Source organism: Coloeus monedula (genome assembly GCF_965178545.1).
Source record: "Coloeus monedula genome assembly, chromosome: 5".
NCBI classification, from domain to species: Eukaryota; Metazoa; Chordata; class Aves; order Passeriformes; family Corvidae; genus Coloeus; species Coloeus monedula.
In genome coordinates, this window is record NC_138785.1 from 41995 (window position 1) to 69256 (window position 27262).

The following is a 27262-nucleotide window of genomic DNA, read 5'->3' on the forward strand; positions in this document are numbered from 1 at the left end:
TGTGCAGTCAAGGTCATCTGTTCTCCTGGGTTGTCTCTGCCCATCCTGCAGCTCCCTCTCATTCTGGCTGGCAGTGGCAGGTCTCTCCATGACCTGAGGAACACCACAGCCCTTCCCAGCTGCCTGCGGTACATGCTTCTGTTGGGATTTTGCTTCCTGCAGCATCATGACCAACGAGGCCAGGTAGGAACTAAGAGGTCTCTCTTCCCGAACCACTGACACCGTTTCTGGATAGCCAAGGAGGTGAGGATGAGGGCAGATCAGGCTGCCTGAACGCAAGCAGGATGGCAGGTCCTCGGATGTGAGGTGTCAGCCATGTTCAGTGTGGTCTTTGTGCCAGCCAGACTTCTCACAGGTGGCAGAGTTACTTGTTCTTCCTACTTGCTGTGCAGAAGAGAGGGCCAAGCAGAGAGCTACAGCTGTTAAAGTCACTTTTCTACTGCAGGAGAGGTTCCTCTGGGAAGTTAACCCAATCACGTCCCGCTGTTCCAAGAAAGCACAGCTCATCCAGTATGTCCTGGTTCTAGTTGACCCCAGCTGAGCCTTTGCTTTGGACTAACTCTCCAGCAAAAAGAACACCATGTTTTGTACTTGAAACAAAAATGTCACCACTGCTAACAACCAGGAAAATAACCCTGACCTCACTGCACATCCCCTTGCAGGACAAAGCATGGATACTGTTATTCATACTTGTACTGTACAAATGTTCCCAAAATGTCAGTCTTCTCTAATGACCCTAAAGAGACTGAAAATTAAAGTGCAGTTCTGGGCAGGGAAGTGACTCTATTAAAAGAGACAGAGTGAGAGCCCACGGCCATTGCCCATAGCTGTTCTGAGCTGCCTTCCAAGTTCTATATATTAACTAAGCCTATGCACCAAAGCCATGTTTTTAACTACTGTCAGCACGGCGGAGTCACTCCAGCAGCAATCGAGCAAGCTGTTCTGCCTCATGCCTCATCACCATTTCTCACACTCTGCATCAAAGCACCAACATTAGCAAATTCAGCTGCCCTTCAAACTCCCAGCTCCAGTCAGGAGGAAGCATCTGCAGCCATTCAACTCCTTGTAAGGCTGCCGAAAAAAGTCCCAGCTTGCCAGGAATACCCAGAGTAGCCAAGCCCGATGGCTCTCCATGACACGTGGCCCTAGGACAGGCAAGGGAGCTGCGAACAGCTCCACATCCCCACGCTGCTCTTGGATTCCCGCTCCAAACCCCTCCCCAGCAGCACAGATCATCTGCAGGCTTTCAGGAGTCACTCCTGCCATTCAGCACGTCGGCGGGAATCAGATCTCAGTGTGGGAAGAGCACACTTCACATGTTGGTACGATCACTTCCCAGTGACACAGCACAGGCTGACACAACCGCGGCTCCAGCACTGTGTCTTCTGTGGAGCACGAAGCTTTCATTCCAGCAGTCACTCCAACAGCAGAACACCGTCAGAAGGCATCCATCAGCTTAGCAGACTGTAGGAAAACAGGAAACAGAATCAAGATGGGCTTTGGGCAAGAGTAGCAGAATTCTAACTCCTCACGGCTCAATGTACACAGCACAGACAGGGAGTTCAATCACTGCCTCGTTTTTCCCAGAACACCAGGTTACTGTCATTCCAAGGTCACAGAGAGAGGAGCAGAAGCAGAACAGAATTCTCAAGACTGGTCAAATCCAAGTGATCTGCAGCCATTTGTGGGACATGCTGGTGAGTTTTGTATGACTGATGAGGTACAGTATACAGCATGGTTTGTGAAAGGGAATGGCAAGGAGGATGAGACTGGACAACAGAGGAAAATTCCACCAGATGCTTCTAAGACTGGGAAATAATCTTCTGTGGACCTTGCTTAACGTTTGACAACCTAAAAAAACCAACCCATTAGCTTAAATATGTGGAATTAATAGATGAAATGGTCAAATAATTTGATGAAAAAAGGGAAAAAATTAGGTAGGAAAACAGGTTCCCAATTTCCTTCCCTCTCTTGTCTGCCGAGAATTTTTAGTCCAGGTAATAGCTGAAAAGGAGCATTCCAGGTCGCCCAGGCCCCCATGGAGATGGGACTGGGGCATCTACTAGCATGAAAAGTAGACAAACACAAGACATAAGGGATTAAAAGCAGTTGCAGGAGTTGTTACACTGTACTTGGTTCTTCACCGGCATCCCAGTACTTCGTAATACACGGCCTCCTCCTTGGCACTTGTAAGTCTCCATGACTTAATGAAGCAAGACAGAGAATGAGGATAAGAGAGGGAAGATAACCTGTGTATCTTCAGAAGATCATGGCATTGCAATTTTAGTAATCAAAACAACTGAGAAAAACCTATCTGAAGACAAACTAAGTAGCAAGGGGAAAACCCCAATCTGGCAGGCAGGCAACAATATCCACAGTGCAGAGAGCTGAACAGGACAATCATTTCCTCCCCATTTCCTGGATCTTTCTGGAGCATTTTGGGAGGCAAGGCAAACCTTCATTTTGATATTGCCAATTCTCAAACCACACCACTGCTACTTAGCAGAGATTGTGGCATTTAGCAACACAGACAGGAAAAAAACATGATTTGCATGTGTTCATCTTGGCAGATGATGAAAAAACAAGCCAAAAGGAACTGCAGTGAGATGATCCCAAATGCCAGTACCCAGGCCTTGTTTGGATTAAAGCAGTGCTTCATATATCAGATTAAAAAGCACAGTAAAAGTTTGGAAGGAATTTTGGAAAAGGTCAGTTGATTTCAGCATAGGACTCCTCATCAGAACCAAATGAGAACGTGCATCTGTGGCCCTGCTTACGACAACATTCAAATACCTGGAGATATCCGTCAGCACCAGTGAGGCTTTACAGCAAAACCCACAGGATGACTTTACAGAAAGGCTGGTTTGACTTTTAAGTGCCTTACAAACACAATCCCCTTTGGTAAATTTGCTGTCAGACTCCAACCAGGTGAGTGGAGCCTCAGACTTCCAGAGGAACGGTCTGGTTCTTTCTTTAGCAAATTCCCAAACCCACATACTTCTCCAAAATTACCTTATGGACCAAAGCTGTCCACAATGCCTGGAATTTTACCCTCATTGTAAATACATCAACTAAACTTACCCCAACTAGAGAAGCAAAACCTCTATAGTCAAAATAATTGGTCACGAAGTGCCTTCTGTTGTGGCATGAATTCCAGTTGTGATAAAATTTTATAGGCAGGCAGGAGTGAGAGAGACCTTTAAATATGAAAAACGAAACACCCGAACTCCACAGAAAGGACTTTTTTCCTCTACCAATTTCCCTGCAAGCAGACTGTTGTGCTAGGAAACACCACCCCACATGATTAAGAATCTTTCCAAAAGCGGCTTCTCTCTTTCCCTGAAAATCCCTGCAGTTCTCAAAAAAATTCCTTTATTGGCCCCATACCGCTTCCACTTTCAGAATGTATCCAGAAAAAAGTGATTTGTGAATTACTTCCAGTTCTTTCAGTTCAGGACTCTGTTATGCTGCACAATTGTTCGTGTGCATCTGCTTAACGCGGAGGGAAAAGATGCTGCTAAATTGGGAGCAGAACAGTGGGCTGGGCAGGAGAGGTGCCTTCTCCATTGTGTGCACAGGGCGGTTCTGCTGACTGCAAGGGCTCGCACAGCAGGAAAACACCCAAGTGCCATCCCTGCTCTTGCTATTGGCAGCTGTTCTCTTATCACCGAAGAGAATTTATCGCACCACTGACAGATGCTGAGATTCAGAAGCTGGAGAGGAAAGCCAAAGGGATTGAATCAAAAAACAAAAACGCCCCCGCCCCCCCCCCGCCCCCCCCCCCCAAAAAAAAGGAAAAAAAAAAAAGGGAAAGAAGAGCCCTACCAAACCAAGTCACTTCAGTGCACACATCACATGGCATCTCTCCATGGGGAGAGGAAAGAGAGCCGAGTCCCCATGCAGATGTCAGCAGGTCTGTCTGGGGCACTCCTGGAAGCTGCTCAGTGCTAAACTAAGGAGCTGCAGGAAACCACGGGGAACTTGGCAACAAAACTGCTAGTGGGGACAGTGGGAGGAGAGAAGACCTTCAGGGAAGAGGACCTTGAAACCAAGCTTTCTTGGTATTAAAGTCATTATCAAACACAAAGTACTTGCATTCCTGTGTTCTCTCATGAAGGGAATTGGCAGATCAGGGGTGTCCTGAGATTTTTATTCTTGTACACACACGCACACACACACTCTCTCTCTTTCAAAGCCTCTTTGACTCCCACAAGGCTACAAATCTTAGTTTCTTATATGTGACTCCACTGCATACCAACATCCAGGAATCCATTGCACAGCTGCTGTGGCTACTTCCAAGAACTGGAGACAGGATTCCTATCTTGTACATGGCAAGGGGCTTTAATATCTCCCCTCCTGATGTCACACATGGCCTGGTGCACACGGACGCTCCATGCACACAAACAGCTACATGGTCTCCGTGGCCATAAAACAGTGCCTATACTTCACCCACAAGTTTTGCCAAATTGCTGCACACAGGATTCCAATATATCTCTCCTGCTTCCTGTCCCCAGGGAAAACACAACTGTGTTTATCACAGGCAAAGAAACCCTGAGCTATCCACCAACACCGCTGTAGGCACAATGCAAAGGAAGATATGCAGTGCCTTGCGCCAACATTCCCAGATGCATTTTCCTAACTAAGGCAGCCTGATAAAAGACTTAATTCCTGGGCACTAATCTGTCTTTTCTGGAAAATTCAGAGCAAGCTGAATTCTCCCAGAGCAGCGGATTCCAACAGTGGAAAAAGAAGTCCCAGAGCACCTCGCGTTTCCTTACTTGTAAGGTGAGAAGCCCCCGAACAAAACTCGGGAGGAGGCATTTTGCCGGGCACTTCAGAGGAGGATCAAACTGGGAGCCACGGCAATTTTAGGAACACCAGCACCGCCCCGATGCGCACTGCTAGGGGTCTGCAAGGCGCGGCCCCGCCGGGTCGAGCCCCGAGTTCTATGGAATGAGGATGAGGCTACCGAGGCAGCTGGCGGGAGGCAGGCCCAGGTGCGGCGGCAGGACGGGCGGCAGCGTGGAGCAAGGCTGACACCTGCAGGGAGAGCTGGGCATGACGGGGAGGATGCCCCGACCCCCGCCTGCCTCGGGTCCTCCTGTCACCGACCTCCTCCCGCCCCGCAGCACGGCCGCAGGGGCCGCCTACAGATAGGGAAAGCAGGAGCGGAAGAAACAGTTTCAGTGCCTCAAAAATCAGCACCGCGAATATTTCCACCTTTTCAGTTCTAAAATTGAACCACTTTGGGGTTTGCTTACATTCTGCCATCAACATTTGAGATACTTGGTTGGGATCATTGTTCTTCCCCCGGCTGCTCACTGGAAAACCAGAGCATAAATGGAGCAGGGCACAAAAAGATCCTGTTGGATCTCACACAGTCCGACCAGGTTTCCTTACCAGCTCGGCTCTAATGGCAGAGTCACTTAGGGAACCTCTTGTTCCCTAAGTAATTTAAACGTGGTGTAGACACACAGTAGCAGCTTGAGCAGGTGCCTCGGGAAGGTCCCGGGACAAAGGATTCCCCGGGCGTTTGTAACCGCCCAGGCTGAGCCCCCAGTCTGGGAGCTTACTGCTGAGCCATCGGCTCTTGCTGTGTCTCGGCGTGCCTCGTCACCCGCCCAGAGCCGCAGAGCCCCGAGCCCTTGGTGAGGCACAGGGTCAGGTCACGGCTCCTTGCCGGAGGCGTCGGCCAATACTCCACCCTGGGCACAACCTGCAGCTGCCCCCTGAACTACCTGCTCTGAATGTGCTCCTCAGCAGGCAGGGAGGGCGAACACCCTCTCTGAAAGCCTTCCCTACCTCTATCTGCACAGCTGACTCCAGTCCCAACAGAAAAGTACGGAACCTCTCAAGCGTATTCATCTTTTCTCCCAATTAATCTTACCTGTCAGTAAAATTCGGGACCCAGTGTAGGAATGAGGGCAAGCTACTTACTTACCCAGGAAGGTCAATTTAGGTCAAAGCTACCTTGCACAGATGGCTAATTTCAATCCCTTACACATACAACACAACTGTTCAATAAGCTCAAAATAAATAGTGTAAGTAATTAATTTAAAGCTGCCCTAATTGTCTCTCAATCTTCCCTATTAATTTAACCTATAACACTCCTCCTATCAAAGCTTCAAAGCTCTAAATTAACAGCCAATTAAAGCTTCTTAAAAAAAAAAAAAAAGTGCTATCAGCGCTGATTTCTTCTGACTGAACCCCTTGAAGCACTTGGGAGTTCATCGGAATTGCACCGGGCTTAGAACCAAAGTGCTTTTTCCAGGTACGATGCTCTCAGTAAGCTGATGAGACAATGGACAATTAAAATTAATTAAGGTTTTTAACTTGGTAGCAACTTTCTGATCACCATTTGGCTTGATGAAAGTGGTTTGACACTGCAGCAAACAAAAACTCTCTGGATCTGTCAGTGGGAGCTGGCAGGAGTGCACACAGTTTTCCCACAGCTCACTGATATCCGGGGCTCTCTCTCACAACAGCTACAGCTGAGGATCTCCCCACAGAATGTGTTTTCTCTATGTTTCTTTCCTAAATTGGTGTTATTAATTTCATTAGTAGCAAGCTTAGGCGAAGGGAAAATCCTGAACCAGAGAAGCAGTATGCAAAAGAAAACAGAAACAAAGTAAAACGGGAATGAACCACTCTGGGTCAGGCTCCAAATACATGCCGGGAAGTTGAGACACAGGCAAGTATGTTAAAGCTAAGCCCGCTCAAATATAATTGTGAACAGGATTCCTCTGGGAAACTCCAAGGTCCTAGGGTTACATGAGGGGGAAAAGGTGCCCAGCGCGCAGAGCAGCCGCGCAGGAGGGAGGAGGAGCTGCCAGCAGGTCTGCAGGGGCAGGAACAACAGCGCTCTCAGGACACTGACACTGAAATCTCAGTGATTGGTACAAATATTCCAGAGCTGCTGCTGACCAAATCCAGCTTAATGTGGGGAACCAAACAGCGTAACACAAATCTGGGGGTGACACAGCACAGCTGGTTCTGTTGAACACCTGGCCTTGACTGTCAGTGTGGATTTTAAACTCCCATCATCCCCATCTTTTACTCCATATTACACACCTCTCCCATGGGAAAACCCCCCACACTCCTCACACTGTTTGGTTTAATGAAATCAAAGACCTTTGTAGAGGCCTTCCCCACACAACCTTGAAACCAAAAGTCTTATTATACCTAGGGAATTACTGCTTTTCCCCCACCTTTTTTTTTCTTTTTTTAATTAGCAAAAAAAAACATTAAAAGCAGCTGGTAAACTACCTACAGCTTTTCTTACTGAGGCAATGCAAACCTTTGGAAGAGTCTTCCTCGTTACTAAGACTTTTTTGGTACTTCGCAGAGTACCCTGGGAAACCCCCAAAATGCTTGTAATCATGATCTCACTTAACCAGACATTGCTCTTGCACAACGCAATTGCCATTCCCGCTGGGAATGACAGCCCTTGGTGTTGTTCAACCTGACAGGTGTGTTCCTGGCCTCTCTCACGAAGGTTTGCAGCCTCGGGCCTACCTGAGAGGAACGGCTGAGTGGCCCAAAGGCACGTCTCTGTTGTTTTGGGGGGCTGAAGGGTCCAGGGGGGCCCCAGGAGGTCCCCGTGAGTTCAGAGGTTCTGAGGAGTCCTGGAGGGCCCTGGAAGGTCTGAGTCTGAGGCACCCCAGGGGTCTGAGGAGTCCACGGTACCTCAGGGAGTCCTGGAAGTCTGAGGGATCCTGGAGGGACTGAGGGGCCCCAGCGTGTCCCAGGGGGTCGTGAGGGTCTGAGAGCTCTGAGGGGCCCCAGGAGTCTGAGACGCCCTGGGGGGTCCTCACAGGTCTGAGGGCTTTGAGGGGTCCTGGCAGATCGGAGGGATCCTGGAAATCTGAGAGGTCTGAGGCACCCCAGCACCCACCAGGACACTGAGGAGTCCAAGGCACCTCAGGGGTTCGAGGTCTGAGGGCTCTGACGGGCCCGGGAGAGCGGGGCGGGGGGAGGGGGAGCGGGGTCCCAAAGGTCTGAGGGACTCTGAAGAGTCCTGGATGCCTGAGGAGTCTGAGGCACCTCGGGGGATCCCGGCGGGTCTGAGGGCTCTGCCGGGTCCTGGGCGGTCCCTGCACGTCTGAGGGGTCCCAGAGGTCTGAGGGCTCTGAGGGGTCCCGGGAGTCTGAGGCGTCCCGAGGGATGCTGGCAGGTCTGAGGGCTCTGAGGGTTCGTGGAGGTCTGAAGAGTCCAAGGAGCCCTGAGGGGTCCAGGAAGTCTGAGAGGTCCCGGGGGGTCTGAGGGCTCTGAGGGGCCCTGGGGGGTTCCGGCAGGTCTGAGGACTCTGAGGGCGGTCCCAGAGGTCTGAGGGCTCTGAGGGGTCCCGGGAGTCCGAGGCACCCGGGGGGTTCCGGCGCCTCTGAGACCTCTGAGGAGTCCTGGAGATCTGAGGAGCGCAAAGCGCCCCGACAGGTCCGGGAAGCAAGAGAGGAGCCGCCGGCGCTGCGGGGCTGTGAGGGGGCCCCGGCGGAGGCTCTCGGGCGCCCCCTCGCGGTCATTGGAGGCACAGCACGAGGCGGAGCCGCGCGGTGACGCCATTGGTGGGCGCCACGCGGTGACATCATCACGGCCGTTCCCGGCGCCGCTGCCGGTGCCGCTCCCAATCCCAATCCCGATCCCGATCCCGATCCCGATCCCGATCCCGATCCCGATCCCGGCCCCTGGCCCGTGAGGGCGGCTTGGGGCGGTCCGATGCGGCGGCGAGCAGGATGCACCAGAAGCTGCTGCGCAGCGCGCACTACATCGAGCTGGGCAGCTACCAGTACTGGCCGGTGCTGGTGCCCCGCGGTATCCGGCTCTACACGTACGAGCAGATCCCGGTGTTCCTGAAGGACAACCCCTACATCACCGATGGATACCGCGCCTACCTGCCCTCCCGCCTCTGCATCAAGAGGTGAGCGTGCCCCGAGGGCCCGGGCCTCCCCTGCCCCCGCCGCCGCTCACCCCCTGCCCCGCCCTGTGTCTCCCTCCCTCTCCCTCAGCCTCTTCATCCTCTCCAACGAGACCGTCAACATCTGGAGCCACCTGCTCGGCTTCCTGCTCTTCTTCACGCTGGGCATCTACGACCTGACGGCCGTGCTGCCGGCGGCCGGCGCCTCCCGCGAGGACTTCGTCATCTGCTCCGTCTGCCTCTTCTGCTTCCAGGTAGGCGCCGGCTCCAGGGCAGTGTCGAGCCCCTCCCGCTGTGCGGGCTCGGGTCACTCCGGGGACAGCGCGGTTTGAGTGGCATCGCTCTTCGAGGTAGAAGCCGCTGTGGTGGGGTCGGATTTCACCTGGAATAAGCTGGGGAAAACCGAGCACAGCTGGCACAGGAGAGAGTCAGTGGTAAACAAGTGCTTTGTCCAGGCCGTGTCTCAGAGCTTCCGCAGCTTGAGGGGCGGCCTGACGTGGCTCCAGACGGCACCAGATCCTGCTGGAAAGGGCCAAGCACCGGAGCACAGAGATCAGCCGTGGCCTGATGGTCGGGAAGGGCAGGAGGGCTGGTGACTTCTTACTTGTCAGATGAATCTGTTTCTACAGCAGACTTCAGGTGTGTCGCCGATGGGCCACTGCAGCTCCTGTGAAGTACACTGTCCTTGCAAGAGCACAGAAAGCCAAAGGCACCGTTTGTGTTCTCTGCGGGGTACAGGATGCCTCTGTACAGCCCCGAGTGGGGAAAACTCCCTTGCTGGCTGGGAAAGCACTGCTCTAGTGCTCCTCCCTGCTCTTGCAGAAGGCCACAGAGAACCAAACATTTCTCAGGGAAAAGATTTTAAGCCGGCCTAGGAGCAAACAAGCAGCCTGTGCATAAGAGTTAAATTTCTGTGTGTTCCCTCAGTAAAGGCACGCAGTGGGTGCTGGGCAGTCAGAGCAGATTTGGGCTTTGGGCTCTGCCTGTGGCAGTTTGGCCCAGCGGAATTCATCATCCCCCTGTACTGGTGCAGATGTGTGTCCCTGGAGCACTGTCAGCTCACTCGGCCTCACAAGCCCACTTTTCTTACTTGTGCAACTGGTTATCATGGTTTGCAGTGTCCTGCTCCTCCTCTCCCTGCCAGAGAAGCTTTATGGCTGGCTGGCAGGGATCACAAGTGCCTGCACCAAGGTGCACTGCACAACACGTCACGGGCCAGGCGCCTGCTCCAGCTGCAGAGCTGAAGCTTGCTGTGCTCCCTGCTCCTTTTCAAGGAATTAATCCTCCTCCTCTGGCCCTCTGTGTAGGTCTGTATGCTTTGCTCAGTAGGATATCACCTGTTCTGCTGTCACCGCTCGGAGAAGACCAGCCGGCGCTGGATGGCACTGGATTATGCGGGAATTTCCATCGGGATCCTGGGCTGCTATGTGTCAGGCGTGTTCTATGCCTTCTACTGCAGTAATGTGAGTCAGGAGCACATGTCCTTGCAGGGTTTAGTTCCTGTGGTCTCACTATAGTTTCCATGCTGCAGGAAGGGGGTTCAGTGCAGGTGTCCAAACAGAACAGGAGTGGGGAGACAGGGATGGGAAGTGGAACACGTCCCTCTGACCTTGGCAGAACTGTGCTGGCTGAAGAGACAGGCAAATGCAGGTTTTCGTTTCCAACTGTTGATCGCACAAGCCTCAAGAAAATATTCAAATTCCTCTCAAGACAGGGAAACTTTACAGGTCCTACCAGTATCCGGTGCCTGATGCTGATCATGGGATGTGTCCCATCACAGGTACCTTATTCAAACAGCATTGCCCACGAGGTAGCTGCTTATTTTCTCTCCATCTAATAGAGGATGAGTAAATGAGTTCCCTTCCAAGGCCTGCTGTGGATATGGCTGTCCAGGACCTGAGCTGGGCTGGTGAGGCACAGGTGCATTGAAAGCATCTGGTGCAGGAAGTGCTTGGAATGAAGGCTGTGGTGCCAGGTGCCCCTGAGCAACAGAGTCCCTTCCCCTCAGTGCCAGCTGACAAACACAGGGCCCTGCACTCAGACCCACGGCTGGTGCTTGCAGCAGGGACAGGTTTGAGGTATCACTGTGCTCAGTCACTGAAATTTCCTGTCCAGAGCTGACTTTTGCCTGTGATAACAAACCCACAACCTTGCCTTTGTTTCTTTTTGCCCTCAGTACTGGCGCCAGGTGTATTTGATCACTGTGCTGGCCATGATCCTGGCAGTGTTTTTTGCTCAGATCCACCCCAGTTACCTCACACAGCAGTGGCACAGGCTGCGCTCCATCATTTTCTGTTCCGTGTCTGGCTATGGAATCATTCCCACCATCCACTGGGTTTGGCTTAATGGCGGTGTTGGTGCATCCATTGTACAGGTAAAAAAAAAAAAAGTCAGTAAGATTCCCTTTTGCTTTTCACTTGCTGTCTTCCTTGAGTCTTCTTACACTTGGGGAAACAATGGGGAAGCAGGAAGAGTTAAAATTCCTTTAAGGACAGAATGCTTTTGGTCAATATGATCCACATGGGAACACTGAGAAATGTGTTGAGAGGGGGTTGACAGCTTGGGAAGCTTCATTCTGCTGTGTTGCCCTAAAGTTGCACAGTGAGAAGGAAAGCTGGATCCAGGTGTGCCTGTGCCTGCACACAGAGCAACCTGTGCAGGCAGACCGCAGGGCAGGGCGCCAGGTGCTGAGGTGGCTGTGGAGCAGGAAGGAGCCAGTCAGGCTGCATGAGTGCTTGGGGCTGGCCACCCCCACAGCTCCAGAGGACAACCAGGAGACACTGGGATGATGGGACGATTATTTGTTTCCTCTTCTGTTCCCTAGGTTGGCAGCAGAAATCAGCATTTATCTGCTCAGCCCTCTGTCTCCTACGCAATCCTCCTCTAACAGCTCTTTCATGTTACTGTTTTCCTGTTTGTTTCACGACTTGGAGTTATGCTGTGCAAGCAGCAGCCCAGTACAGCCAAAGGCAGTCCAGTGTGGCCCAGTATGAACCCCTGTGAAATTGCTGCAGTTACCCAGGGACACCTGATGGTGCTGAAGAAAATGTTTCCTTTTCACAGTGAGCACAAACTGCACACGCCAGGGCTGGCCTGGACGGAAGGCTGGCCCCTGGGGTGAGGGTTCAGCCTAGTCCAGAACTGCTGTGGAATGTGGCAGAGCTCCATTTGGAAATGTATGTGGCCTTTATACAGGACATTTCACAATGGCCCTCTACAAATCCTATCAATAGCAGTTGTGCCCCAACAATTCCCCATTTGGCTTCCCCTGGGATAGCAGGATGGTGTCTGTGGTACACATTTTATTTCCATACTTCAGAAAAATGGCCCACTTTTGGTAACAAAACATGCTGCTAACAAAATCCACCTGGTGACTGAGTTGCTGGTTACTGACCACCCAGTGTGAGCAGTCCTGCAGGCTTTGGTGCAGCAGCTGCAATCCCAGCTTAAGTGGGATATGCAGTGCAGTGTCCGTCACCCTGGCTGTTCTGTGTAGGGTCAGGGGAGTGGCAGGCGTCCTTTCACGGACAGATGCCATGTCTGCTGTAGGCTGAACTGAGTAGTTTGTGTGTAGAAGGCAGGGAGGCTGGAATACAAGACGTTTCTGCCCACGCAGGCTTTCCCAGAGTTTGGCATTTGCGTCCCCGTTGGATGTATGCACAGCTGACACAGGCAGGGAAGGAAAATGCAGTGCTGTCGTCCCTTTTCCTTTTTTATCTTTAGGGACATTTTTTTCTGGTTTTGCCTTCTAACAGAATAGGAGAGCTTCCTTTTCTTTTGCAGGAGTTTGCTCCGCGGGTAGTTGTCATGTACTTCATCGCTGCTGTAGCTTTTCTCTTCTATATTTCCAAAGTTCCAGAAAGATACTTCCCAGGTAGGAAATTCTCTTCTGGCTGGTATTTTTTCTGCAGTTAAGCTTCCTGCAGTGTCACAGTTCTTGCTGTCGGTCCTGAACTTCCTAGGATAGAGGCAACTGAGCATGCTCCCCATGCGGTGTTCCCATACAGAGTAAAACACTGGGAAGAGGCAGACAACTTCCATCGAGTTCGTTAAAGAACTTTCCCTGTCACCCCTCAAGGGCAGGGTATCGTGGAGCTCTGCAGGAGGCTGATTGCTGATTGCACTGCATGCACTGGGGCTGCATTTTACAGCTAAACTCCCTGCCCCTGTTTTCCCCCGCAGGCCAGCTGAACTACCTCGGCTCGAGCCACCAAGTGTGGCACATCCTGGCAGTGGTGATGCTGTACTGGTGGCACCAGTCCACGGTGTACATCATGCAGTACCGCCACAGCAAGCCCTGCCCCGAGTACGGCGCGGACTTGTGAACCAAGGTACGGCCATTACCACCCTCGGGGAGTAGGATACTCTAACCACAAGCTTCAGGAATCCTGGCCTGAACCTCAGGTCGCTGCCCCCAAGTGGGTGCTGACTGGTGCAATGCTTGCTGTAAAGAAAAAGCAGGGATGTGATGCCAGGCACTCTGCCCACCTGTGCTGCTGCACTGGCTGAAGCTCTGTGGAGCTGCTGGCTCCTTGAGCAGTTTTAGAGCAGGCTGGGCTAAGCCCTGCCGGACCACTTCCAGCTCAGTGTCACAATCCTAATAATCTCAAACCATCATTAGTACTTGGCCTTAAGTAGCCTTTCCCTCAGGCTTTTGTCAGGTTTTCAGTCTGCTTAGCATTGATGTGGATGTTGTGGAAATCAGATGAGTTGCTAATTACATGTGCATAGTGATTTACCTCCTTTCCCTGCTCTGTTTCAGAGGCAGCACAAGAGGATTTGTGACTGTGAGGGTCTGGACCTCATGTGATGAGCTGTGCTGTCAAGTACTGAGGCAGTTCCTTTCCTGACTCCTGGACTGTTACCCCTTGCTGGGACAAAGTGTAACTGCAAGCTTCGGTAAACCCAACAGCACTGCCGGGGATCTGAGGGGCATTTCTTTCTCAGCCACTTCCTGCTCTACAGTCATGTACCAAACAGATCTTCCTGGAGCAGGACAGCAGGAGGCTGAGCTACCTTGGCATGCAGATCCCAGCAAGATGTTTTGTTGCGTGGCAGACACGAACGGCTCAAGCCCAGGGTGCTCAGGCCCGGACTCCAAGTTTTCAGGTGGTGTGCACACTTAGGAGAACACTCCTGACAGCGTGCCTGTAAAATTGTGAGAACTGTGGGACCTGGTCCTGGATCCGAACCACAGCCCCGTGGGCTGTGCATCCGTTAGCCTTTGCCTGGAAGATGTGCTTATGCTTCAGCGTTGGCACAGGAACATATGAACTGGAATGCAGTGGATTTGTGCCCTGCTCTGGACAAGCTCTTTTCCGTTCCCTGGGAGCTAAGATCACATGATAGCCAGCACACCTAGATCTTCATTGCAGATCTTCCCCCAAGGGGGGTAGTGCCATTGCTTGAAGAAATTTCTCTAGGTCCCTTCAGTAATCTGGAATCAGTATTCCGAAATATTCCAGGAGTAGCACTCAGCCTGCGTGTCCATGTTTGTTGCTGTTTCACAATCAGTGAACCTGCTCGGATGCAAATTCCTGACCTTTGGCCTTTCCATGTGCGCAAGGTGATACTGCGCTCGTAGACACCGCTATCCAAAAGGACTTGCTGCCACAATCCTGCCACGGTGAAAAGGCTGGCTGGAGTTTCAGGATGTGTTGTGGAACCATCTCTTATAAAATTAAGACCAGGGAGCCATGAAATACCCTAGTTATTGGGTAGCTGTAGCTCAGCACAGTTAAGCTCCAGGGGTGCCAGTCTTCCAAACAGCACTGAAATCCTTTGGACTTTGAGGTTAGAGGCAATGATGCTGTTAGGATTAATCCTAAGTGGCTTTGTCCCTGTGGAAAGGGCTTCCCCATACTCCACTGGGAGAGGCTGGCTTTGTGCAGTGACTTCCTGAGGGCAGGCAGGCTCTGTTAGTCCCCCAAAGCTGCCTGTCCCAGGGCTAAGGCAGGGGAGTAGGGCTCGTTCTCCGGTCAGGGTGTGCCAAGGACATGGGGAGTGGTGGTGGAAGCTTGTGGACAGGCACCTGAACTCCTTGAGCATGGAGAAGGCATGGAGAGGCTGGTTTTGGTGCTTTTTGTTGTTTTGGGTTTTTTAACTCCAGAAACAAGTATTGACAAAACTGACTCTGTGTTAACGATTCAGCTCCCGGAGCTTTAAGCCTTTCAGTGTAAACACTGAATTTTTTATGATTTTCTTTTAACTTGACAGCCAAGCAAGTTTCAAGTGCACTAATTACTACTACTGACGCCTGACAAGGAACTTGCAAGTACAGAAGTCTGTTTCCAGTGTTATGTGTACAGCAATACCCGAAGAACGTGTCTGTGCTCTGAAATAGTACTGACTTTAACGTTGGCTAATGTATTTTTTTAATGGAAACTCTTAACTACTCTAGCAGTTTTCACCAGATAAGGAAACTGATTGCCAAGCTGTGCAGTTTTACTTGACACAATTTATCAAGCTGCATGATGGTCTTTGGTGTACAGACTGAACCTATAAATAAATTCCAGTTCATTGACTGTTTCCTTGGAGTAACATCATTCCTACATCTCATGCAGCAAAACAATAGATGTGAATGGCTCAGCCACAGAACTTGTGCCACGTCCTGTGGGTTACACAGACGGGGAATTTTGGGGTAGCATCTCTAGTTGAATTTGCTGAACTCAGCTTTGCAGCCTACTACCACTATTCTTTATTAACAGAGTCCTGCTGCTGCTTTTTCTGTTCTTGACCATTTCCATTCTTACCTCAGCTCACTCAAGAGTAAAATCAATACAAGGAGCGTTCAAAAAACCTGGTCCAGTAAACAACTGCCGGAAGGGGCTCAAACCACAGTACAGTTCTGTCCAGAAGTGCAGAGCTCAGTGCACAGCAGTGGCATTAGGAACCGCACAGGACCTTCCTGAAGGAAGGGTTTAAGGAGTAACACTGAGCCGAAGGAATTCAAAATAACACATGAGCCACAGATTTTTAACCAGTTGGACAAAGCAAGATGACTGGGCAGCAAATATAACTATTTAAAACACTTTTAAGAGAGACACAGGTGCTTACAGCCACAAAATCATTCAGCAGCAGCAGCAGCAGCTTATAATGAGTACATCAAAGCCTACATATGAATACTTCACAATGCAGTGCTGAAAAGACCTGCAAAGGCACTGTTACCAGGTTCTTTTATTTAACAACTCCAAGGATTTTGTGACATACATCAGCTTCACAAAAGAAGTTAAAAGTTCTCGCTTTAGTAGTACACAAAACAGCTTTAAAACTCAAAGTCTAACAAGAAGTGGAAGTGTAGTTCAGGAAAGTGCACTTAAAAGCTGAATGCCAGCAATTTTAAAATCGTTTTTATGCTCTTTAGTACTAGGTGATGCCTCAGTCACAACTTTAGCCATACACACACTCTTCTTGATTTCCTTTTAAAATAAGCACTGTGGAACAGTAACACAGCAGCCACCCTTGGTGCTTAACTCATACTCACTCAAGTCACAAACATGATTGTGGCTGCTGGGTTACCAAAACCACAGCAACTCCAAGGGGTACGTGATGTGTGCGAGCATGTGTATATTTTATATATATTTCTCATATATAAAAATACACTATATAGTATAAAAAACTCCAGATAAACTCTTATTCTCACAGTAGCAAATATATCAACTTATTTTCACAGTACTTGGTTTTACTAACTGGGACACCCAGAATGATTAGAAACTTTTTCGTCCAACGCTGGTGCTCACAGAGCCCCCTGCCACACAGAGGGCAGCCAAAGCATTAATTATATTAAGTATACACCTCAGGGCCCTTTGAGTCCGCAGACAAACAAAACTACCTGGTTTTTCTTTCAATGACCATAACCACTAGGGGCTTCTTAGTACCTTGGGACAGACGCTCTCTCCAGCAGCTGATCCTAGAAGGCCTGTGCTCCAGTCCCTCAGCACGCAGAAGGACAAGCTGTAAAAATCCACTGTGGTTTTTGCCTGGAAGGGAAGTGTCAACCCCTTACCTTGCCCTCTCCCTGCCACAGGCAGCACGTACATGCCTGCCTACTGCAGCAAGGGCTTTCCTGATTCCAGCGAAGGTCACGTTGCACACGGCACACCCTGAACAAAGGTGAAGGATATCCCATTCCCAGATAGTCACATCTTTGACCTCCTTTGAATAGTGGATAGTGGCTGAAAATAACCCCAAACTTGGGTTTAGTTGTGCATAAACTACATATACCAGGCAAAGTCAGCTTAGCAGGGTGCACCAATCTCATATCGACCATGAGAAAGGATAAAATAACTAGCTCTAGAGACAAAAAAGTTACATTTAAGCAAAAACCTGTTTGGTATCTTGAGTATGAAGAACCAGGTTTGTTAAGGCCATTAGGAGGCAAGTATCACAGGCCATAAGTCATACACCAGAGATGTTATGCCAGCTCTAGAGCCACTGGGGTCTGCCGTTTGCCTTTGCCTCATCTCTCCCTTCAGCTTTGCTGTGCTGCAGTACAAGCGCGTGCAGACCCTCTGCCAAAACCCCCTGCAGCACTTCTCAGCCTGGAGTCTGGGGGTAAACCAACAACACATGAATGCATGTCCTTCTATTTTTAATTTACCTGATCACTTCTGCCCACACTGGATCTGCTGATGCCCGGCCTCCTCCCTGTGTGTCCAACAGCCCCCACCTCTCTTCCTGGGCCCTGGAGCCAAGCCCCAGTGCCATGCGCATCGTTAACCCTTCCCGCTGCTTTCCCACTGGGAAGGCAAGGGGCTTTGGCAAGGACCAGCCACATTTAGGACCATGGTTTTACTCTCATTTTGTGTCCACCCCACTGTTCCATTTGTCATCTCACTCTGTTCCAAGAGCTCTTCAGGCAGGTAACAGCTCTGAAGGACACTGAAAAGGCAGCTCATAAGCATGCACAGAGGGGGGAAAAAAAAAGGAAAAAGACAGTTAACCTGAGTGTCAGAAATGCTACAAAAATTGGCAAGTGCTTCTTGCAGCCTTTGGCACCAAACAGGTGAGAAGAGCAGTAATAAAGCCTGCAAAGTCCTGTATTGAAACATTTCGACTCAATCTCCTAAGGGCTTAACTTCTAAGCCTGGAAAAGGCACACTGAAGCAGGCACAGCTGGAATATTCCACTTACACCCTGTGAGAAATGAAACTGAGCAAGATGAAGGTTGTACAGATGGTGTACAGATGGCTATGAGCAACTTTCAGATTCCGGGGCTAAGGGAAGCAATCTCACATACATCCTACTCGGCATTTTATCCAACTGACCGTCACCAAAGGAGTCACGTGATTTGTTTTCAATGTGTTTTCAGTGAATATTGTAAGGGATCAAATCCCCCCCTAAGAGATCTCAGGATCACAGATCTCCTGTATATCCAGCAGGAGGCCTTGGGGGAAAAAAAGCTCACAACCCTGAATATTTCACTTCACCTGTGATGGGGGGGACATGAGGACACCCGGCCACAAACAGTGATGTCCTCCACATACGAACACCCAGCTACCTACTCCTCAGCCTCCACTGGAGCAGGACAGAAAGGTGAGACAAGCCGAGGAACCACCTCCTTCTGTGTCCCCGTGAAGATGGCTGTGGAACCCAGGCAGACGGGCTGGGCTGTCCTGAGGGGCGTGGGCTCTGCAGACGGTGTCCGTGGCTCAGGACAAGCTGCGAGGCAGCCGAGCTGTCCCACCTACGCACAGCACCAACTTCCACACCACAGGAAGGAAACTCTTGTGCTCAGCAGTGTTCACACCTCCTCCCATCACCTGAGGCACCTCCTGGGGTCCCTCACGCCTCCGAGGTTCCTGGGCAGAGGGGACCCATAAGGCTCCTGCCCATAAGGCTCCATGGGGTGAAAAGCAGCTCAGTGGTCCGGCAGCCACCAGCTCCTGCTGGAACACAGCTGGGGCAGGAAGCTCATCCAAAGCTCAGTGCATTTAGCAAACCTTAAAAGAGCATTAGGTTACAGTCATTTCAGAAAACTACTGTGGTAAAAAAACCCCCCATGTTTGAGAGAACACACATTTTCCTGAAAACAAAATCCAAGATGAAAACAGACACAAATCCCACTTGGTAATCAAATCAATCCAAGGGCTGCACCTCACAGTGAACTCTGCAAGTCATCTGAAACACTCCATATGTGCCCAAGGACAACTCCTCTTCCAGTGTGCTGAGGAGTCTCCCAAGTGCTGCAATTCCAGCCATGTACCTGCTGGCTCACCCCTACATTCAGGCTTCTCACAGATCAGTAAATTATCTACTTCTTTAGTTTTGACTCTATGTTTCCAGTTTGCTATTTTACATTAATGGCACTTACTATTAAAAAAAATTAATTAAAAAATGACCATTTAGGCACACCAAAAAAACCATCTGCCTTTCATCGCTGCATAGAAGTCTGCAAGGTCCCAAGCAATAGCTGTGCTCTGGAATTCTAGGCCACAGCCCCATGAGGATGTGGTTGCTTTATTTTTATGATTAATAAAGGTAGTTTTCACCTAGGAAGCAAAGACTTGACTATTTCCAGCACATAATCTGGATTTTAGTATGTCTTGGTTCTTAGGTCTGCTGAGACACAAAGAAGCACCACAGTTCATTAGCCCCCTGTACATATGAAAAACATTTCCCATGTGCTCCCTGCCTCTTCCGCTCCACCTGGGCACAGAGCAGAGGGATGGAAAGGCAACACCACAGTGCAGAATGACAGTATGTCCCAGGGCCCCAAGTCAGTGACAGGGACTCATATCCAATTCCTTGTTTCATTCTGGGAGCCATCTGCCCTAAGAAAACAATGCTCCTGCTTTGTTTCTCTTTTTCTCAAAAAGATCCCAATCAGAATTAGCCATCATTTGCAATCCAATCGTGCACGCAGGCCACTGCCTCCTCAACCTGAACAAGCTGTACAACCCAGGGCCCTGGCATTTCAACCACATAAATTACTCCACTAAACCTTTATTAAGGGACTTGGAGAGGTGGAGTGGGGGGAACCCATTGGAAGCCTTTACTGTTTGGAAGGAAACGGAGCTGCTCCAAAGGGATCTAACTCCAGCGCCTGCTGTGGTTGGCTCTGTGTACTCTGCACGACCAGCTCTGTGAAGGGCACCGCACCAAAGTCATCTGTTTTCAGCCCGTCCCCACCGTGAACGGCCCCGTGAAAGGAGCTCTGCCTTGGCCTGCCAGCCATGGTGCCATGGTCCCCGCAGCTGTCCCCAAAGCCCTGGTGCTGGGCATGGCGCATCAGGTCTGGCGGGTGGAAGGGTTTGGCTCCGAAAGGATCCAGCAGAGTCTCATCCGCCTGCAGAGGGTTGGCTCGATCCTTGCTGTCAGTCAAGGCCACACTGATGTTCTCCTTGGAGTCCGAGATGGTCAGGAACTCATTGCTGCTCTGGGAGTCCCTGCGGCCGGCCTTCCTGTGCCGGCGGGCGCGCTCTGGGGTGCGGTAGCTGGGTTTCAGCCCCTTCTTTGTGGTGGTGGGCGTGCCGTGATGGCGCTTCCCATTGTTCTTGGACACCTCCTGCTTCATGCGCCTCTGGCGGGAAGACAGCTTCTGCAGGTTCCGCTGCTGCTTCACCTTCTGCTGCTGCTGCTGGCTCCCTGTGATCTCCTCAAACGGAACCAGCCCAAACAGGTCCTCTCTGCTCCCAGCAGACTTGGGGAGAAGGGACGGCTGAAACGGGGTGCAGCCAAAGATATCCACGCTCCGTGGAGAGGTGGGGGAGAGCAGAGGCTCCATCCCCGACCCCTGCCCATCTTGCTGGGGCACCTTTTTGCTGAAGGGAGCCTTTGTGAAGACATCAAAGTCATCCTGCTCTTGGCCCTGAGAAGAAACATCTTTCTCCATCTTCTCTCTTGCCTGAGGCTGCAGAGTGAAAAAGGGCACAGCTCCAAACACATCAAATTCTTGGCCAGGGTTGATCAGAGTGCTTGGCACCTCAGCTGGGGACATAGGCACTGAACTGGGCTCTGTGATTTCACCGCTGCCCACACCATCTCTGAACCGAGTGCTCAGGAGCCCTTCCACACATTTTTGCTTGGTACGGTCACAATCAGAATCAGAGCTCTGTTTTTCCTCCTCCTCTTCCTCCACCTCTTCCTCAGAATCCATGAGGAGAGGTCGGTGGCCTAAATTCTCCGGTTCTGTATCATTGTCATCATTGAAGTCTCCGTTCTCTCCATGCAAGACTTCTTCATCCTCCTGTTCTTCTTCTTCCTCACTGCTCTTGGGAGAAGGAGGATCAGATTCAAAATCACTCTCTGACTCCTCACCACCTTTTGTCACGTGTGCCTCTGCACTTCTCCTCCCTGGCCGGGGATCTCTAAATGCATGGCTCAGTTTTCCAGCCTTTGTTGGGGTCCCTAAGATATTTCCTGGATTGCTGGCTGAGTTATCCACTTGTTTTCCAGAGGAACCTGCAGGTCCAAAGAAAAAAGCAAAAGAAAACTTAAAACACACAAAGGCAAAATTTACTCCACACACCCCACAGCCACACATCCCAGGAGCTATGCAAACATATATCCTGTACTTACGGAGTGAAATGAGCTAAAAATCAGATCTGATAGTTCAAACAACACTTACAAAATCAACAGTCAGAGCTGCCAGCTTTACTTCTTGAGCACAAGGGGCCTGGAAATACAGTACCAACATTTTTGGGGCACGGAGAAGGGGCTAATGGACACAGCTGATCTCTGGAGACAGCTTTTCAAAACCAGTCATTATACAGCTACAGCAGGATTTAAACACTTTACTTTTCTGTATTATTTTTTTTTAAGCAGACAAGCTATTTTGGGGTGTGCTTCTACTTTGATAGTCTGCTCTGACAAACAACGATCTAGTCATGAGAGCAGCTCCTTCTAACTTCCACAGCAACTGAGGTACAAAGAGCTCTTGCTTTACCTGAAGTTTGAGAAAAATGCTTTCTGCTTTTTGTCTAAGTGCAATCTGTCAGCTCAGCTTCTCTATGGCAAGGAAATTTATCTACTCATTTTTTCTCTGCCTGCTTCCTCCCCCCTATTCACTGACAACTAGAACTGAACGAACAATTCACTCATGAGTCTTCTGTGGTGTGGTTGCCTTGGGAACACTGGAAGCAGTAAAAATTTTGCAGCAGTACAAAAAAAGAGATGGCAAGAGCAGGCAGAGCAGGGGAGGCTGCATAGTGGCACTGGCACAGCTGTCATCACTTAGCAAGCCCAGTTTCTCCCTGTGTCAGAGCCCCGTGCTGTGGGGAGATGTTTTCAGAAGTGTAACCGACTTGGATTTCTACTGGAAGAGAAGGAGCAGCAGGAAAATAAAAACACCTCAGTCTCCACTGAGTAAAGCACATTTGCCCTTGAGATGTCCTCTTCTCTTGGCCACAGATAAGGTGCATAATGTTACATGTAACACCAACAACAGCAGTGGGAAGTCACTTCCCGGCAGGCACAGAGCCACTGCCCAAAACCTGTGTGCCACTCTGCCCAGGGAGGCTGCCACAGGCACCCTGGCACTGGGGATGAGCTTCTCACACCTCCAGCATCTGACACCAGCTGGGGCTGGGGCTCCTCCTGTTCAAGCAGTTTATTAGAGTACTCTACCCAGAGCACTGCACTGGAGCCCTGACCTCACTCAACCAAAACGAATGTCTTCCACTTAGGGCTTTGTTACCCAAACACTGACATTTAACGCACTCCATGTGTTCAATGGATTGAAAAAGCTAGGGATGGCTGCAGGCATCCACTACTTCTCAAAAAAATGTCTTCAGCCAGAATCCAGATCATAACTCTTGTTCTTGCAATATACAAAATATTTTCTCAGCTAATTCCTTCTTTCACAAGCAAACTAGCAACTTCCAGGCCAAGTCAGATTCTTTTCTTTCTATGCTCCAGTTTTACAAAAGCCATTTCTTCCATTTTTAAAGGGAATTAACAGCTGATTTCCTCATCCACCAGCTTCCTCACCCCTGTGCAGTTACACTTAAAATAATCAAAATTCAGCAGCAATACAATTTATGTATGGATTTAAGAACAGGATGACCAGAATGACTAAAAACATCAGGTGATTAGGGCTTTGAGCTGTTTCTTCTTGCCTTCTGGTGTCAGATTGCTTCTTATCTATTGTAATTTTAAATGCTACATATTTGCTTTAGCCACTAAATTAGAATCTGGATTATTTTTCTGCTTACTTTAGATTTCCCAAAGGTACAGCCTTCACATTGCACTATATAACCCTCTATCCTCCAAATCCTACTGTTTCCAATATTTACTGGAACACTAATGTTAGCATAAATGCAAATAGATTTCAAAGAAGAAAAAGGGACTATTTCTAGGCTAGATGTTAACACCACACAACAAAAGGCCCAAACCTTTTCTCTATGTCCATATCCACAAGAGTTTACAGTCCCAAGGAATGGTTAGACTTTGCACTTAATCTCAATATGCAGTTAACAACTAATACAGCTTTTTTTTTTTTTTTTCAAGGAAGAACTGAACCACAGTGTTATCTGATATACCTGACTTCCCAAAAGGTTTAAATATTATTTAAGTGCTGCCACAGAAAACAAACTGTAACGGGCACTGACGAGACAGAACACCCAACCTCTACCAAGAGCAGCTGAGCTGCTGAAGGGGCCATCTGAGGCACACGAGGTGCAGCTCTCAGCCCCAGACCTCTCCAGACAGATGGTACAGCAAAGAGGACGTTTCCCACAGCACACTCCATGGGCTGGCACTGGCACCCCAGCTGCTCCAGCATCCCAACAGACCTGCCTGTTATTCAGAACTGTGATTCTTGCTGGCCACACACAGCCAATGATCTTGAGAATGGGGCATCAAGACAAGCCAGCCTTTCAGGAGTCTGTATTAACACCCTAAGCTTCCTCTCTTGAGTCTAACAACTAGAATCTCCAGAGGAACTCAGATGAAGCCAGGAACAATTCACTGAGCAATCCCTCTTGCTGGAGACATGCATCCACAGCAACACAGAAGCCAGATATTTTCCCCCTGTATTTGGAGCTCTGAACCACTCTTCAAGGAAATGCTGAGCACCTTCCTGGCTGACAGAGGCAGACACAAGGGGAAGTGCTTGAATAGCCAACGAGAATACTGAAAGTCTGATGTACTTGTTCATTTTTACTTTGCCCACAGCAGTCTGTCCTGGCCCCAGTCAGTTCTGTGGGCTCTTGCTCCACTGAGGGCAATGCCACGGCACGCTAGATGCAGCACACACCAGCCTTTGTGCTGGCAGGAATGAGGCAGCCTTCAGAAAAGGGAAGCTTGAGGTGTGTATTTGTAAAGGTCTGCCCCTGCACATGAGAAAAGATGGTCCAAAATATCTCCATTTTGAGGCCACTCAAAGACAGAGCAAGAAGACTTTTTCCTGTTCCAACACCATCACAGAACAGCCAATAACTGCATCTCAGCTCAGCAGTGGTTTCTGAACACGGTTTCCAAACTTCTAGCTCTTTAGCTGAGATTGCTCCGTCTCCAGTCTCCTTGCCAGTTATCAGTGTGACTTGCTTATTGCAGCAGGAAACCAGTGTCTAGGTATTGTGTAGACTGGGAATTATCCAACAGTGATTAGAAACTCAAAACCTCCACTAAGAGCTCACTATTATCAGAGTTGCAGAGCCAGCACACATGACCCTACATCAACAATGTCACCTGGAAAGCAGGTGGCACGCATCAGATGATGCTGTGAGCAGCAACTGCTCCTGAAACGAGGGTTTGAAGAAAACACTTTTACTCCAAGGATTATTTCCAGAAAGGTCACGTCGCTGCTCCCAAACTGGAATGTGTTAGGAAAGAGCAAGTATTTTGCTTTATCCTTCCATGTGTGTTGAGGTGTTAGAAACAACTAGACCTACCTGCTCTGAGCAGAAACTACTCTAAGATACTCATTTTATACACTTTTAGCCCTACCTGGCCAACCCTGCGGGAACAATCCATCTCTGCACCCACCTTTGCAGCTGCAGTGGCTTCAAGTTAGCCCCAGGAACAGGGATAAAAACGGCATCAGGCAAGAATCAAAACCAAACCAAAAATAACCTCCCTAGAACTATCATTTTTTAAACTAAGCTAGGATAGTTTGGTTTTCTACACTACAGTTGCCCCTGTTTCACTGCTAATGAAGTTAGCAAACGAAATAAAGAGCACTACACACAGAAACAATCCCCCAAAAGGGAAAAGCCCTTGCTTAATGACAGTTGAATGCTTTGGCCAAACAGATTTCCAAACTGAAGTGTCGTGTCATGTCCATTTTGTGCAATCTTGTCAGGCTACACTGCTGCAGAGACATTCAGATACATATTTATATGGCAATGCTGCACAGTGGTGAGCAACATCTGTTTGCAATGTGCTGTTCAGATTACCACACTTCTAATCAGGTTTGCAGCTTGTAGGGAACAATTGCTCTTTGCTCAAATGCAAGCCAGGTGGAATATCTTTAATCATATAAGAAGATCCCAATCTTCAAGGAAATTTTCTGTTCTGATGTTCTTTTTTGAGACACAGGATTATAAGAGGATGAATTCCCTCTAACAACTGCAGTAATTACATGCCTTCTGCTGGTCCCCCATTTTAGGGTATTGCGGGGGTGGCCCAAGAGTGGGGCATAAGAGCTTTAAGCTCCCTTGGAATTGGGAACATACTGCCACCATCATTTCATAACAATTTGCCACATGTCAGCCCAAGGATTACCGGCGGGCTGCAACTAAATCTGCACCAGTTCTCTGACAACAGCCAGGGCAGCAGCTGCTCAACACTGTAATGGATTTACACGTCTCATCACCTCTATGTTCAAGAGCAACAGAAATGGAAGAACACCACCACACTTGTGCCTGGCAGCTAGTGACGACATTCTTTTAAATAATTAATCCAGAGATTAAAGTGCAATACAAAAAAAATACTGCAACGTGCCTATGACTGCTCCAAGATGTTAAAAAACTTTTTAAAAATCAGAAGACCAATTTGGACAGAAAAAGCAGACCCTTGGCAGAGCCCAGACACACCATTTATACCTAGGATGGATGAACAATTTCAGGTTACTTAGGAAGTGATACCTAGAACAGCTGAAGCTTAAGATGATCTTGATACAGGGAAATACCCTGAATCTGCATTCAGCAAGCACTACAAATATCTGAAGTTACAGCCAAGAAGACATACAGTGACATCAGCAAAACTGTCACTGAGTACAAATAATGATAAGAACTTACTCTAGAGGTCAAGTTACCTAAACCTGAAACGCTGTTACCACAGCCAGATCACTGCACAGGTCTGGGCATCTTTAAACAATCAACATCAGCTGTCAAAGAAACACGAACTGTTGGCAGGAGCACTTTTCAAGTTGTAAAAGCGGCTCAAGTCTTTTTTGTTTCTTCTGGTCTGATATTAATAATTTCTTCTTAAATTCTAGTGAGCTGTGTCTCACTTAAAGGCCCAGACTGCACAGTGGTGCCAGGGCTCCACAGCCGTGGTACAGAACTTGCAGTGGTTTGAAACCCTGTTAGAAGCAGTACACAAAAAAACAACGGAAGGAATAATCAACCCCCATGTCTGTTCCTGCCAGAACATCATACGTTTCCGCTGTGACATGGTGCACACCCAGCAGCACCTACTGCAGCAGGGGATTCTCAGAGGTGTGTCCAAGGCTCCAGATTCCCATGGCACTGCTGTCTGGCACACAGCCAGCTGGGTTTCTACAAGATCCACATAGCTGGGACAGTACACACCACACCACAAAGCCCCTCTTATTCCAAGACAGACACCTGCAGCGACCATTTGAAGACACCACTGCATCACCGAGTGTGGGAAGCCTGGAAGTCACAAGGAAGCTGCTACAGAACCGGACTTGTTTTTATTCAGTCTCTGCACAGAGAACAGGTCTGCAGTGGCTCAGAAGGGGTTACCCCATGGAGGCTACAAAAACCAAGTGACTTGATCACGTCTACAGCACACATGATGTGTACCAACATTCAACAGAACTGTTAATGAGATGACCTGAACCAGAACCCTATCCCAAGATCCAAGCTAGGAGACAGGTCACAGAGATTCCCCACAGGCACACCAAATGCCTGAAACAGCTTCAGGCAACATTTCCCAACACCTCCACTTCGCACACAGCCCATCCATATAATTTTGAGTGTTACCTCAATGCTTGTATACCTTCTGGGAATCACAGTATTAAGCTGAGGGAAGCAAAAGGCCATCCTAGCCTGGCTTCATCCCACAGCTCATTAGTGTGAATAAAGCCAAGATGACCAAAGGCACCAAGTACAACTCACCAGCAAACTACACTATATTCATGACATTTCCTTCTTACATTTGAAAGCAGCACAAAATGTGTTTCTCCTGAGCTTCTGAAACACTTGATAGTAACCAAGGGGA

The 27262-nt window shown here is 49.4% G+C and overlaps 2 protein-coding genes across 3 annotated transcripts in view; one reads left to right on the top strand and one right to left on the bottom strand.

Annotated features, from left to right (window-relative positions):
* Positions 1–8603: 8603 nt before the first annotated feature.
* On the top strand, positions 8604–15439 carry PAQR3 (progestin and adipoQ receptor family member 3). Of its 2 annotated transcripts, XM_082281489.1 has the most exons (7): positions 8604–8914; positions 9003–9165; positions 10219–10374; positions 11088–11285; positions 12695–12785; positions 13094–13242; positions 13674–15439. In XM_082281489.1, the coding sequence occupies exons 1-6, from the start codon at positions 8730–8732 to the stop codon at positions 13234–13236; spliced, it is 936 nt and encodes a 311-aa protein (XP_082137615.1). In that variant the 5' UTR covers positions 8604–8729; the 3' UTR covers positions 13237–13242; positions 13674–15439. The 2 variants fall into 2 exon arrangements, with proteins under 2 accessions (XP_082137615.1, XP_082137616.1); XM_082281490.1 differs by lacking the exons at positions 8604–8914; positions 9003–9165 and adding an exon at positions 9198–9550.
* A 669-nt stretch (positions 15440–16108) lies between these two features.
* Positions 16109–27262, bottom strand: part of BMP2K (BMP2 inducible kinase) — a 50305-nt gene continuing 39151 nt past the window's right edge. Inside the window, exon 16 of the mRNA XM_082282512.1 lies at positions 16109–21313. Coding sequence (XP_082138638.1) covers positions 19905–21313 — 1409 coding nt within the window. The 3' untranslated portion in view covers positions 16109–19904. The remainder of the gene's footprint in view (positions 21314–27262) is intronic.

Coding starts and splice junctions, on each gene's coding strand:
- PAQR3 (XM_082281489.1), top strand. CDS start 8,730: ATGCACCAGAAGCTGCTGCGCAGCGCGCACTACATCGAGCTGGGCAGC. Junction 10,375..11,087: donor ATGCCTTCTACTGCAGTAAT/GTGAGTCAGGAG, acceptor TTTTGCCCTCAG/TACTGGCGCCAGGTGTATTT. Junction 12,786..13,093: donor TCCAGAAAGATACTTCCCAG/GTAGGAAATTCT, acceptor TTTCCCCCGCAG/GCCAGCTGAACTACCTCGGC.